The following is a 16,068-nucleotide window of genomic DNA, read 5'->3' on the forward strand; positions in this document are numbered from 1 at the left end:
AATTCATGTGCATTGAGAGTCTAATCATCAGATCCATATATACATAGACATACTCACTAATATAATAGAGATACGTTTGGATAATAATAACAAGAGAATGAGGTGGTAGCTTGCATTGTAACGGATGCATGAGCATCACCACAAATAGTGGGATTTTGCATAAATTTCTCTTTGGATTATTGCATTCCTACGAATCTAGCTTTAACTTGCCAACAAAATTAAAAATTCTTCGTTTTCTTTTTCAACAAATGTGATATGTTGATTTTATTTTTTCTCTTAAATTAATTGGATAATTGATCAAGAAAAGCATGCCGGCAGATGACTTTTGTTTTATTTACACTTTTGCCTTTTAAGTTTCTAAACGGAATCCCAAGTTTGCAGCTGTTTGGATGGATCATTTTTTAAGTGGGAATGCTTGCATTTGGTAGCAGCTAGCAGCTGAGATGGTAAACCTTTTTATATGCTTTTCTCAATACAATTGAAGATGGGTTTGGTCAAGAATAACTTTGGCTGATTATGGTTGCTTTTGGTATCATTAATTACTAGTTTTACCTGAAACGTTTTAGATTGATCAATACAAATTAGTATGCATTTGTGTAATTTGATCAGGCTATTTATAATTGAAACAGGCGTACCTTAAAATGTAAATGTATGTATGGAATTGATCGATCATCGGTGTTTCAGTTTAAATCTCAATTTCCTTGCCCCAGTGGGGTGAAATCATTTTAGCTGAAGTCACTCTCATATGTGATGTGATAATATCTCTCTCACCAACTTGTATTGATCAACTCAAAATATTTCAGATAAAAATAGCAATTGTACCAAACGCAATCTACATCAAAATTAATTTTGATTCTGTGAGGCAACGGATGGGCCACCATGGAAGCTAGAGAAAGAATAAAAAATTTGATAATATCTCTACAAGAATTGGCAGAACAGATTGAAGCAAAAGAACAAAAAATAAATGTTGAAGGGGAGTTGAAGCTGATAATTGATAGACTAGTCTGAAGCTAGAGAAAGACTATATCACCATGGACTACTAACAGCTTAATTCAAGATTGTCAACTTAGTAAGAGGAAGGAAGAAAGACATATAGAAAAGTATGGAGGTTGTCAGGTCGGCCATTCTCACATTCATAAAAAAAGTAAGGAATACAAATGAACAATTTGAATGCTTGCTTACTACTCATAGCTATTTTTATTTTGTCTGTTTGTCAACTTCACAAACGAAACTAATAAAATGGGTTTTAAAGTTTTATGTCATTGAAAGGCTCTTACTCTAAAAATTTGACAATGGATGCCCCGAAAATTGATACATACCATACATACATAATAATGTAATAGTGGACTAATTGCTTGCATAAAGAGGGGAAGCCTACTACTCTTTTAGTTAATATATTCTCAATTAATGATATTAATTTTAACTATTAAGTCTTTCGGGAAAAAAAGAGTTATGGCTCAGTTCGGAAAAAAATATAAATGCAAATATGTACAATACATATACATACCAAATAATACTTAAAACAAGATTTTATACTCTACAAATGCAAATATTTGCATCTGTATTCCTTTCAAACTGAGCCATGCAAATTAGTAGAATGTAAATACATACAAGATAATACAAAATACAACATTCTACACTTTACAAATTTACATTTATACTCCTTGCCTATGTTACAATATCTGCATCTCAAGGCACACTGGGGCGCCAGTAATGAAAATCGTGTGTTTTTATTGTTTTGAAGTAAACTCAAGCACCATTTCATTCACTGATTGATGTGAACGACTGTATGAGACCGTATCAATTGGCTAATCTGGATGGTTGCTTGCGAAGATTGATAGTCTATATCTGGCACGGTAGATAATAAATCTGAGGTCGTTGGCCTTTGACTTTTCATGTCATACCTGAAGTAGTTTGCGTAAGGCTGCAGTTGGGCTTGTAGAGATAAGATCAAGCCCAGCCTGATCTATGGGCCAATCCAGTGGCAATGCATAGATATAATGTTTCGAGGCTCAGGACAAGGATGGCCAATTTATTATTATTATTATTATTATTGTTATTATTATATTATTATTATTATTATTATTATTAAATTTTGTATTCTATTTCTGTAACAATTATTTTTATTTAATATGATGATTATATAATATTAAAAAACTTTCAAAATGTCTTTGATAAAACTCTATACATTTTTATCTTTTGTGTTATATCTTTTTTTAAATATTTATTATTCAATTATGATATCATAAATTCCTTTGAAAAGTTGGATCATTGATCCACCATTTAAATAAGAAAATAACTTTGCTTTTGGGTCAATTTTAAATTATATATTTCATCTACATTATATACATAATTTTTACTTACCACACTTAAATTTTGTTTGGCATAATTAATATATAACTTTTTATATATTTTTTTGATTACTTGTACTTTTTTATTATTTTTTAAATATTTATTGCTTAACTATTATATCATCGATTAATCCATTTGACCCAAATCACTAACCCACGATCCAAAAAGAACAATTGTTTGATTTCTACATTGACATTAAATTTTGTATTATGTTTCCATTATTAATAAAATTATATCTTATGTATAAGGTTTATTTTTGTTCAATATAATGACTATATAATATTATATATGTATCCAATATTTTATTTTTTATAAATATATAACTTTATATCTTATATATAATATTTATTTTTGTGATTCTTTGTATTTTCTATTTTTAAAAATTTTATTATTTGACTATGACATCATTTCATTTTTAGATTGATTTAATTTTGGCATTCCATTTTCATCATTTACAAAGATAATTCTTACATTTCATACTTGTTTTTGTTCAGTATAAATAATATACAATGTTAATGACACACCCAGTTCTTTTAATTGTATTATATATTTTATTTATTTTAATTTTTTATTATTTAATTAAGGCATTATTTATTAATGGATTTGACCCCAAGTGGTTGAATTGCTTATCCATTACCAAGAGGGAAGAAAATGGTTTTATTTTCAAATTATTTTTGAAAATATTTATTTTTATATTATTAAAATTAATATTGTGACTTTAATTAGTACAATTTAATGATGAGAAAAATATATCTTAAATATAGGATTTAACGAAAGATAATAGGAAAATAGTTTTACTTCCAATTGGTTTTAAATTTTACATTTCATTTCCATCATTAATAAAAACATTTCTTATTTATTATCAATGTTTTCAACTTGTTGACATGGCCGGTTGAATCGTTTGAACCATCACTCGGCCTTGTTTCTAGGTTTGATTATATTGAAACTCCCCTTTCGGTTAAAAACCGTCTAACTTAGGCGGTTCAACCACTAACCCATTTAACCCAGTAACCAAGTTGCAGATTGCACACTTAACCCATCCCAAGGGCATTATGCGCCTTGCCTTTCTATTTTTGCAAAAAAAAACCCTTTTCTGGCCCCAAATTGCAATTTTTAATATTATTTATAAATAAAAATTTTAAAAATGGAATTAAAAAAGATAAATAAATGTAACATAATACATATATTTTATGTAATATATGTAAAACATAATTATACTATTTATTGATAAAATATGTATTTTTACACACACACACATAGTGTTGATGCAGAGCGGTTTGACTCGTTTGACCTTGACAATCGAACTGGTGACCTATGACCCGAAGGCAAAAGCGGGTTGGCCTCTGAGTCGGTTTTCAAAACATTATTTATCATACTTATTATTGTTTAATATATCAAATATATGATGTTAAAAATATTACCATTTTTTTAATTTCTATATTTTTTGTATTTTATATATATTTGAATTTTATTATTTAGTTGTGGAAACATGGACTGGCCCTTTTGACCCAAATGGTTTAATTTCTTACCACCACCTAGATGAAAATACTATTTTTTCAAAGTAGATTTTAAAAGTATAAATTTTTATGTTATTGAAATAATTAATTTATTATGTATGTGTTTAACTATAGAATTTAATGATGAGAAGAAACAAAGAAGCCTTAAATATATGATTCAATAAAGGTAAATGCAAATTAATACCTTAAATGTTGGATTTAATGAGAGATAATTGAATGCGTTGAATATCTTCAAATTAACTCTTTTCAACTCATTTAATATCAATAACTAATTACCCTATTTGCCCTCATTTGTTATCAATTAATTTAAATATAAAGGGGTAAATGTTGTCATCACAAAATTCCAGAAATATTCTTAAGGCTATTCGTACTTTTTAAAGTAGTATAGATATACTAAATGTCCTAAGACTATGTTCCGTTTTTTGGCCACTGGGTCATGGTTAAACAATTATCCAACTATCCTACAAGCTGAGTCTCACAACACTATCAAAATCTAGTAATTGTATCTGGGGTAATGGATTGGTCCTTCAAGTTAAAATTTCTCCTATGTAAAGGAATCTATGGGTGCTATTTGACTCCAGTATTGCCACATGGAAATTGAATTTCTTAAAATGGTTGGACTATGATGCCCGAAAGACATGATGCCGGAAAATCTTATCACCAATCAACTGGTTTAATAAAATACACCTCTTTGAATTTATTCCTCTCTACCTCAATGACGAAAACTGTAATTTGAATGCAGTTATTAAGTTCATTTTATTCCATTTGGACTTATATTTATTATATTAAATCCCATTCTATCTCATTGAATTTTGTATTTATGTTATCTTTGTTTGTCTTCATTAAATTCTACTAATTAAATCCATGAGCAATAATTATAATGATATAAAAACCTATATATATTTTAAAAACAAACCTACAAATAAATTCATTCTTTTCCAAGTGGTAGGTAATTAGTTCAACCATTTGAGTTAAATAGTTAAATTCATTATGCCATAATTTTTTTAAACATATAAAAATATAAGAAACAAAAAGGAATTTGTAAAAAAATTTGACAAATCTAATAAGAAGCTTTTTATTAATGATGGAAAAATAAAAATTTTAAAATAACATAAAGGGGGTGTTCTTTTTTTGGATTTTGGGAGGGGGGAAAGTTGGTCAATGGGATTTTGGTTCCCATTAACCAAGAATCCCATGTTCATTTTTCAGATTTATGTAGGGATTAGGGAAAGCTTATTTTCCTGGGTAAGTGATACCCATCTCCTAGGTGGGTAAATAACTTTCCCACCTAGGGGGAAAGTTGCTAACACTTGATGGGACAACAATGCCCCTTTTAATAATGGATTTTTATGGCTAAAATGGTCATTACCTTATTTACCTAGGAAATAAAAGAATATGGGTAAATGCACTTACTTGGGTAAGTGTTTCCTAGGAAAAACTTACCCAGATAATTGCATTTACCCAGGTAAGTAACTTACCGAAAAGTGAACGAGGCCAAAAATGAGGCCATTTTCGTATGGGAAAATCTATGACACAGAAAAGATATAGTATGGAAAGATTTTTGACCAATCAAAACCCACCCATGAATTTTGATAAATAACACCTGATTGGCTACCACGTTGGAAGTTTTTCATATATCATATATTTTCCATATCATAGTCAAACCCTTTTCGTATTTGTGTGGTAAGTCATTGGTTGAACCATTTGTGTAAAATGGATCCTTCCATGATGTCATAGTTAAATAATAAATTTTTTAAAATAGTAAAACACAAAAATTGTGGAAATATAAAAAAGAAATACAAAATTTAAGACACATCTCTAATATTATATGCTAGTTATATTAAACCAAAATATGTGTGATAAACAATAATTATTTTTATTAATGATGTAAATGAACATATTTAAAATAAATATAAAAATGAAATCATTTCTCTGTCTAGTTGGTGAATCAATGGTCCAACCTTTTAGACCAAATAGATCAACCCATAATGTTATAAATAAATAGGATTAACGGTTCTAACAACCCATGCACTATTTGAAAAAGGCAATTGTGCCCTCAAATTAAAAAAAAAGGGTCAATTTAGACCGTTGACTTCAAAGAAAAGGCTAACCGTAAGTAGATAAGGCCCAATGTTAGGGACGCCATTTACAATCTATTAAATAATGAATATAATAATAAAAATTACTAATGTGACACTGTTAAATTCAAAAAAAAACGAAAAATTGCAAGTGGGTCTCATTGAATAAAATAAAAACCTATTTAAATATATAAGTAGGTCCCAATTAAAATTCTCTTTTAATAGAAAAATAATAAATGAACCCCACTTCAAATTGTAAACGGGTCTCTCTCTTCTTTCTTCTTCTTCGTGCTTTCCTTTGTCTTCGTCCGCTGCTGCAACCCAAACCAGCAACGGTGGTTCGGCGTCTCACTACGATTGTAGAGACCTTTGATCTATTGTCGTGGCCCACACTTTAACGTCATTCATCGAATTTAAGGTGGGGTCACACTGATGCATCGAAGGCTACGATTTCATGGTTTCAGCTCCTGAAAAGCTTGTTGACAACCTTGTAGAGCTAGCCACCGCTGTGCTAAAAGCTCCAAAAGCTGAATACGAGGACTTCCCAATGGGACAAGAGCTCATGTTGGTTGTTGGGTTGCAATAAGACCATCCATCATGATTCACAAACAACAACGAATCTGAACTGATTGGTAGGAGAGAGACTCCGGCTGCTCTTGGGCTGAGTGTCGATGCCTAAACCAACGTTCCCTCCTTCAATATTATTCAAATCTCCTTCCCCTTCATCGTCCTTCAAGCCTATAGACAAGTGCCACTACAGCCAACTGTGACAAACACGTGCGCCACTCACGCTGGAGGACTACGATTTGGTACTTCCTGCCAGTACGTTCTCCACCCCAATAAAAACAAGACAAGCGTGATAGTCACTGCCACCGTTGTGATTCCATACCCAGCAGCCCATCCCACATTGTCCTGCTCTTGCACGTAAGCTACCACCAGTGTCACCACTATGCCACCACCGCTCATTCCAAATTACCACAGTTGGAGAATGAGCTCTTGGTGATGAGGGCGGATTTGGCCCTTTGATATTGTGATACATGGCATCTCGGAATAACTAGGTGATACCTGAAACTATTTAGGCAACAACTTTCCTTAACTAAGTTGATGGTGTCCCACCTGGCGGCCTGGCTCAGGCGCGACCTAGCGGCTTGGCCCAAATGCAACCTGGCGGCCTAGCTTAGGCGCGATCTGGCGGCCTGGCCCTGGCGCGACCCGGCCTTGGTGCGAACTGGCAGCCTGGCACAAGCGCGACCTGGTAGCCTGACACTGGTGCGACCTAACGTGACATGGCGGCCTAGCCTAGGCGCCAACTTGGCGACCTGCGAGACGTGCTCGACGACAAATTTGGCATGCATATCCAAACACTCCCACGATCCTTGGAAGTTGACCCACGTGCCAAATGATCCGGAGGGTGGTCAACGTGCATGGCGGTTACCTCAGGGAATCTCGGGCCACTTAGGCGACCTCTCAGAAATCTCGGATATGGTGTGTAAAGCCCACGCCAAACAATGCCTATATAAAGGCACCAACCCCAATGGCATATGGGAGCAAATAAGCATATTCTAGCTCTCATACTTTGTGATTTTTAGCTCGTAGTCTACTATGAGAGTACTCATTTAAGCATCGGAGCGACCTCACCGGGTTAGCCACCCCGGGTCCTCAGACATTGATTCCTTGCAGGTCTCTAAAGAACTACGTAGCTCAACAATCAATCCAGCTCGCCACCACCCAGCTCATCATCCAGGTCCTCATCCAGCAGAAATTCACTTTGGCCTCTGAGTCATCGGCCACTTGGAAGCAGACCAAATGACGAGGTACTTAGCACAAAAATTTGATACATCACCCAAAAAATCGATTCATCAATTGGCGCCATCTGTGGGAAACGCTACAAAAAGCTAAGTTCTCATCCTTTGAAAGGCTAAGTCCTCTTCTTCCAGAAAGCTAAGTCCGAACCTGTCCGGCATCCAACCTCGGTGAGAGGTGGACGCCAAGTTACCCAAGGCCTTCCGTGCCTCGGGGATCTGGACTCCAGTAGGGTCACCCTGAGCCGAGGTACCCACCTCGGGCACCTCAGGCTCATCTAGCTGGCTATCAAAGGAAGACATAACTAACGGAACTGAAGAAGAGCTAGGGTGACTCACCAAAGAGAGATGGACTGGACTAGGAAGAACTAACCCGAGCTGGAGGCTTTGGACGCGAGCTCAAGACTATGACTGAGGATTTGTGGCGAAGGAAAATGGCCAGGACCCCCACTATTTATATCCACTATACACGGGCATCAATGGTTGAGATTGAAACAATCTGACAGTCCTCATGAAAACCGGCTGCACGACCTTCGAGGTGAAATCGGTTGAGCGCGTTTTTTGACGTCCATAGAGTCCATAAGTCGCGTGACGTCCGCGCGTAGACCGTACGCGACCTGGGCTGCGCCTGGTAGAGCCGAATAGAGAACCAATCCAACCAATGAGCTGGCAGACAAGAAAGCTTAGGCCCCGAGCCAAATCCACCCGGCAGACCGCGGACTCCCCGCGTTGGGTCAGAATCCCAAGCACTGGGAGTGGGGGGCAATTGATGTAGGGTGATTTGGCCCGACCTCATAGCACAGGGACACGTGGACATGACCTGGCATAAGTGACAACTCGGTGCGACAGCTTGGCCACAGCTTGGCGTAACAAGCTTGCCGAGGCCCGGCCAAAAGACTCAGCGGGTGTGCCAACTCACTGAGAAACAAGGCCAGCTCGCCCTAAGCCTAAGGGTAGAGCACCCCGAGCTCCCCCCGTGCAAAGAGACCCGAGCTCCTCCTAAGGGACTTTGACCTCTCCCTTCCTAAGAAGGGAGCACCCCGGCTTTTGGCTAAGTGTCCCGAGGGTCCCTCGGGACAACACCATCAAGACTCCTATCCACACTTGCTTAAGGCTCGCCCCCAGTGCGAGCACCTCGGTGCAAGGCAAACCAGCCCCAGGCAGTTCGGTGCAAAGTAGCTCGGTAGCCTACAGGGGAGATCCACCTGACATCCGTACCTGCCGGATCCGGTGGCAGTGCCCGCTTCCCTTGCCAGGTGGCGTTGTGCCTGTCGTCTCTAAAAAGCATGGCACGCCTGACGAGTCTGTACCCTGCAGCGGCAGCCTGCACCTGCCACCTCAACCCTGACAGTAACGGCTAGGGTAGTGGCGGTTACGCCTGACATGACTGAGCTCCGGTATAAGAGGACCCCGACCCTCATGAAGCAAAGGTATTGAAGCTAGCACTTTCAGCACTCTTAACTCTCTATGTTTTCTTTGAGTTTTCCTCAAAGTTCTAACTTAGCCATCGGAGTGCTCCCGCCGGGAGAGCTCCCCAGGAATCCTTCACGTTCCTCTTCATCTCAGGTGTCGTCTGTCACAACTAGGAGCCAAGTTTCAGCCAGCTAGGAGTGCCCAGATCGTGCTACATCATTTGGCGTCGTCTGTGGGAAATGCTACAAAAAGCTAAGTTCTCATCCTCTGAAAGGCTAAGTCATCTTCTTCCAGAAAGCTAAGTTTTCACCATTTAGAAATTAAAAGCTCTCACTTTCTAGTTTCTGTTTTTTATGAACTCAAAGACTATGCAGGAAGTTGATGGCCAATAGACTAAGCAGCTCTACCAACTTTATTTCAACTTGGACAAAGCCTCATCAGTCCTCTTCGCGAGGTACTCTCTGCAAAGATGAGCTCTTCGTGGCTTCCGCGGGAGTAGGTGGCCAACAGACTGCATGGATGCCCCTATCGGTCGAGCCTTCCAAGGCTCCCATGCGAGCTGGTGACCTAAAGTCAGTAGTGCTGCCTCCGTAGGTTGAGCTCCTAGTAGCTTCTTGTAGGAGTGGGTAACCGATGTCACTAACGAGGCTGATGCTGCGCAGTTGTAGCTCTAAGGCGCGACCTGGCAGCCTTGCACGGGCGCCGACCTGGCGACCTGGCCTAGGCGCGAACTGGCAAGCTGATAAAAAACTTCGGCTCCACATAAGACCCAATCGCCTCTTCGGCATGGGCAAAATCAAAGATCAAGGAGAGTGGACTACGAGTCACTCCCAGAGCCTAAGGGCTAAAATGCCAAATAGATAAATGACCTTAGCACCACATAAGTCCCAGTCGCCTCCTCGACATGGGCATATAAGTCACAGTCGCCTCCCCGGCATGGGCACACAAGACCCAGTCACCTCTTTGGCATGGGAAAAATCAAGGGTAAGGAGAGTGGACTACGAGTCACTCCCAGAGCCTAAGGGCTAAAGTGCTGAACTGGCAAAGACTTCGACACCACATAAGACCCAGTCGCCTCTTCGACATGGGCAAAATCAAAGATCAATGAGAGTGAACTACGAGTCGCTCCCAGAGCTTAAGGGCTAAAGTGCCGAACAGATAAAAGACCTCGGCACCACATAAGTCCCAGACGCCTCCTCGGCATGGGCATACAAGTCCAGTCACCTCCTCGGCATGTGCACATAAAACCCAGTCGTCTCTTCGTCATGGGCAAAATCAAAGATCAAGGAGAGTGGATTATGAGTCACTCCCTAAGCCTAAGGGCTAAAGTGCCGAATAGATAAAAGACCTCGGCACCACATAAGCCACCATCAATTGGTAAAATGGAATATTAATGGCAAGAGTAGATCTAGTATGTTAAAATGAAAGTACAGGTCAGCTCTGTGCTATAAATGAAAGCTTGGAGAGCTTAAATATCACTATCCCCGAAGTACAAGCATTTTTTTTTCATCCATCCCCAACCCATAACCCTCAGGCCAGGTCTCCCGAACCTTACCAACGTTGGCACCCATAATCCCTAAAGTATAAGCTCGTTGCCTAATGGATGTCGTGTTTAGTTGATATCCCAGGTCTCCTCTGATCTGCATTTCCTTAAAAAATGGAATTGATGATGAAATAGGTTATGATTACAGTCTCTCCTTTTCTCTCATTCATCTCTTTCTCTTGTCTACTCGTGTTTCAATTTTCCATTATCATCATGTGTTTCCAGTGGATAAAAGAAATAGCAGGTAGTTGGTTGAATCCATTACGAGTGGATCAGATCTACTATTGAAGGATATGAGCTTTCTACCTTTAATTAGGAAACAACACTACTTTAAAACGAGAGTGGAATCCATGCCACTTCAATTTATGTTAATTTTGGACGAAAACTCTTTTCTTTTCGGATAGCTTTGCTTTTAATATATGGTATGGATAATATGGGTACTTGGGTAGAACTTGCTTCCTCAATGATCAATTTAAGTAGGGAAGCAATGTGAAGGGTTGGAATTACCAAAATTAGGGGGTGCTTACATCACTCTCATTTCATTTTCTATTAAAACGGTTTTCAGATGAACTGGATGATAAAATGACTTTTTGCAAGCAAAATTGGGGCAGTTAGGCCAAAAGTTGCCAAATAATCAATTTGTGTTGGTAATGTGGAAAAGGGGTAAGTAGACCCCATTTTGTGGTGACACTCAATTTGCCACATTTAAACTTTAAAATAAATGAAGAACAGAAAAGTGCATTAGCCAAACATGTGCTGTCTGGATACTATAACTATTAACTAACCTCATTAATTCTGAGTTTATTTATCCCAAAAAAGGTCTTTAATTAATGATAATATAGTAAGCGCTTGGCTCTTCCCAAATCAGGGACAATCATTGGCGTAAAAAACGGGTAAAATATAAAAATCTCCTCTGAAGTTTCTGACAATCATAAAACCCTTTCATGAAGTTTCATTTTAACAAAAACCTTCCATGTAGTTTTAAAAAATCCTGCACTTACCTCTCTTCTATCATTGTCCCTGTCAGGAAATGTTGGCATAATGCATTATTTTTTTTGAAAATACCTATTTTACCCTTTTGTCTATTAATTCATATAGAGGTTTACTAAAAGACTCCAGAAAAGCTTTTAATTTTTAACTAAAAAATTTCCCTAGGTAAGATTAAAGAGTAAGTAATTTAATTTTGTAAACTCGTTATGTATGATTGAGTGAAGTCTAAAACGGCAAATCTGATGTTTTGATTATATTGAAAGATTTCCTAACAAGTATTAAGGGCAATTTTGTAACTTCAATGTCTTTGTTACAGAGACAATAATGTTTTTTCTTGATAATGAATTGAGACAATGACCGAAGAGAGGTAACTATAAGAGTTTTCAAAACTATGGGGGAGGTTTTTGTTAAAATAAAAGTTTAGGGGTGGTTTTTATGATTGTTAAAAGCCTTAGTGGAGGTTTTTATATTTTACCCAAAAATATCAGGAATAATCATATAGGCTCAAACTATCCAAGCAATGAATTAAAGTCACAACATAGAGAATTAGTTGAAAATGTAGGCATTCCAGTAGTTGTGCTTTGGAACAATCTGAGTGGGTTGGATAGGTTGAGGGTCAATTCAGGCCCAATCTCTAGGATGTAAATCTCACAGGCTTGGGCCTGGCCTAATCCAAGACCAAGCCTGAGTTTACCAACCCAAGCTTAATCCAGTACAATTCGGATAGGACTTCGACCTTGGTTGGGTTTATAAGAATTTATGAATATATTTTTGTACAGTCATTTTTTGTTTGATTTTATTACCCAACTTTTGATATATATTTAGAAAAAAAAAGAAAAAGGATTGGGTGAGCTTGGGTTGAACCAGGCCATACCTTCACTACTCAGTACCCAAAGCCTCAAAAAGCCTCAAACCAACCCTAACCCAAGTTTAGGTTAAGCCCACCCCAAAAGCCCTGGCCCAACCTAAGCAAAAGTTCAGACTGGCTTGGTCGGGCTTGTATTGAGCCCGCCCCAACTTTGGCCTGGACGATACGAACTAAGCCAAAAAAGAATGGAGCTGGGCTGGGATATTAACATCCATCTTTTATTTCTGTATATCTAATAAGACCGAGTCTCTTGAGTCCTAGAATACTGCTTTTAGAGCCCTCAGTAATTATCATGGGGCAAATATTTAGAAGATCAGAACCCTTCATTGAATGGGTCCCACCAATGACCAATGAGAAGGGAGCATTGGCTGGGCATCATATTCAATCCAAACCCCAACCCCCCCCCCCCCCCCCAGAGAGTATTTCCCGAAAATTCAACCAGTCCTATGATGAGATACAATCAAGCTGACGTGGCATCATATTTATTGGACGGTCCTAAACAACGACAAACCGTGGACTTCTCATTAGACTGCTGATTCTCTCTCACTAACTGGACAGAAATACCCTACCACAAGGCCCTTGTGGGTCATTAACCAACCTAAACTGTATGGACGTTTATGTCATTTGGGAATTTGACACATCAAAATGCGTCACAACTTGCGTGTCCACATACGTGCTGATGCCGCAAACGCCATGTGATCAGTTCCTGTCATTTCTCATTTGGATTGGAGCCATGAAAGGAGTCTCCCATAGAAGTCCATCCAAATTCAGAAGCTGATGGATATGGGCCCATCTCAATGCCCAATATCATTGGTTTACGAAACGGTTTCCACGAGGGTGACGGTTTTCCAGTACGACAGGGCCACATTTCGGATAGCTACGCATAACGCTTTTATTGCTACAGATCCACATGGGATGGACTACTGATGGAGACCCTGCACGGCTAGATGACGAGTTGACGACCGGGAGCGGAATTGTTGCTACACCACTGTTAGGATATGGGCCCCATCCACCTTCGTTTCTTTCCCGAGAGCTAACTAACCAACCCCCCCCCCGGCCCACGGGCTTTGTGCATGGGCTTGGATCTTAATGCGTATCTTAGGCACCCGGCCGAGTGGAATTTTTAGCTTCAATTTCTCTGATTCTCCGATTCTCTCCACTCTGCAACAGGAAACGAGGTGGGTTGCTGGACTTATTTTGCCACCATTTCTTGATTGATTAACGAAAATGCCACTAAATTTGATAAAGAGCGAGAAGTTTGAAGTACCAACTCCCAACCAATTCGGTTTTATTGTAATTTAGTTTTAATCTATGCCTCTTTTTTTTAGTACATATATAACTGAGCTGGGCTTTTCCATGAAAAGATAACAGAAAAGCTCCAAGCCTCCAACAATTACAGTATTATAACAAGAAGAAAGAAGCTTTAAGCAATAAGAATAAGAAAGAAAGAAAGAGATGGTCCTCTGGATTACGTATCAAGGCCTCGAGAAAGCTTCGTAACTGGGTAGATCAAACGAACTCCAATTATCGTTTTGTAAATTGGGATGAAACGTCGTTAGATGATCGTTGGAAGGGAAACTCTCGATCCCTTTCTGCAGCTCCGCCGGTTGCCATGTGAAATTCGGCATGGATGGAGCATCGGACCACAATGCACCATGATCGATTCCATCACTAACTAATGGTGGAAATTCGAAACTGCTGAGATCTTGAACCGTGAAGTGTGAAATTCTCTCTTCTTGTTGCTTGTAGTTAAATTCAAATTGATCATCTGGAAACATCTGGGGAGATGGAGACTCTTCAATGAAGTGGGCTTGGAGTGCTACATCAGACGGTCTCTGCCACTCTACAACGTTGTGATCTTCTGCTATTTCGTTCGAATTCAAAGAACTCGAAAGGTTGAAGGACGCATCCATCTCGTTTTCGCTTGACAATTCAGGTACAGCAAACCCAGAATCGAAACACGAGTTCTCGCTCACGAATTTAGCAAAAACAGCCGCGAGATCGATGTTCGAGACATCGGTGGGTTCTGTTGTTGGCGCTACTGTTCGCTTCCCGTCCGATGGTTGGCTTTCTCGAGAGAAGGTAGAACTGGGCTGCGTGCAACGGAGAAACATGGAGGTGGGTTCAGTCTGTGGAAGCCTGGCAGACTTTGCTCGGCGAGTTTTCCGGCAACCGCCACCAACTGGCACATTTCGAAGAGAACCACCTTTCGTCCAGTACCTTCGGCAGCCCTTGCAGAAGTATCGAGGCTGTGAGAGGCTGTAATTGTTGTAGTAACAGAATTTGGTGTTGGGAGACGCGCAACGTGGGCAATTCGGAGCTAATTCGACGGTGGGCTTCCATCTTCTATCCATTGTCATGGTTCCTGGTGCGGATTGGATCATTTTTTCTCCTGCTGTGAACACCATCTATGAAAATTAGAACGAGCAGAAAATCGAGAGAGAGAGAAAAAGAGAGAGAGAGAGAGAGAGAGAGAGAGAGAGATTAAAAGAGGTGGACTCGAGATTTGAAACTGGGGGAAGTCGGAGAGGGGTGGATGATACTATGAGCCGCGGGCGGTTAGGCAACCCGTTAGAGCAACGAAAAGGAAAAGGCAAGAATTGCTCCTTCTGTATTGAAGTCAAATTTGTAGTGTAAGATTGGACACGTGTCAAGATTGTTTAAAGGTTGAGGGGATCTTGAGATTTGAGTTGAAAAGTCCCAAAATATATATTTTTAAATGTTAGAAGAGAAGCAGTGAGGAAATGACTAAAGAGTCCTCAATATGGCCTTTTCATTATTCAATGCTTTGGTTTTGGGCCCAGACTGGAAGGTCCAGTGCCGTTGGTCTGGTCCTGTTAATTGGGCTGTCGTTTGTCAACAAGTCGGGTTCAGGTATATCCATTTCGGACCATGTCGTATCAGGTCCACATCTAGACCTACCATAATTATTGGACTTATAGGTATGGACAGCTATATGCAAAATCTCTCTATGAAAAAAAAAAAAGAGTGAACTAGTGTTAAGGTGAGATTTGCATGTGATATTTTAACATTGTTGAAGACTTGAAGTCTTTGAATTACAATTTTGAATTTTATCATCATAATGAAATTAAAGGGTCTTTAAATATTAGGGTCCCTTCGGTTCGTGTCAATAAAGGTCGGAATTGGAATTGGAATGGTTCATTTTGATTCTAATCATTCCCTCTCCCAATGACAATTCCTTTTCAATTAATTCTAATTTTCATTTCGGTTGTAAAAACATGAAAAGCATAGACCATTTCAATTCTGATTCCAAAAATCTTTCATTCCCACTATAAATCAAACGGATCCAAAGTTTTCAAAATTCATGAATATCTCATGCTAAAATAGGGTTCAACTAAATTAGAATGGATTGTTTATCAAATGAGATCTATTGGTAAGGGTCCAAGTCAAATGCCCAATTTGAAAATTTTAGATAACGTGGGGCCCGGATTTTGGGGAGAGCCTATTCAAATGCTCAACCGAACTCGCCTAAGTTGCACACACA

General features: G+C 38.9%; 1 protein-coding gene across 1 annotated transcript; it reads right to left on the reverse strand.

Moving 5' to 3' along the window:
* Positions 1-13,820: 13,820 nt before the first annotated feature.
* LOC104587962 (uncharacterized) lies at positions 13,821-15,240 on the reverse strand. The gene has a single exon (XM_010245747.2). The coding sequence runs from the start codon at positions 14,969-14,971 to the stop codon at positions 14,039-14,041; it is 933 nt and encodes a 310-aa protein (XP_010244049.1). The 5' UTR covers positions 14,972-15,240; the 3' UTR covers positions 13,821-14,038.
* Positions 15,241-16,068: the final 828 nt, after the last annotated feature.

The sequence above is a fragment of the Nelumbo nucifera genome, chromosome 1 (genome assembly GCF_055504915.1).
Source record: "Nelumbo nucifera cultivar China Antique chromosome 1, China Antique-T2T, whole genome shotgun sequence".
Taxonomy (NCBI): domain Eukaryota; kingdom Viridiplantae; phylum Streptophyta; class Magnoliopsida; order Proteales; family Nelumbonaceae; genus Nelumbo; species Nelumbo nucifera.

Bases quoted from the DNA above. Each gene is read 5' to 3' on its own strand.
- LOC104587962 (XM_010245747.2), bottom strand. From the start codon at position 14,971: ATGGTGTTCACAGCAGGAGAAAAAATGATCCAATCCGCACCAGGAACC.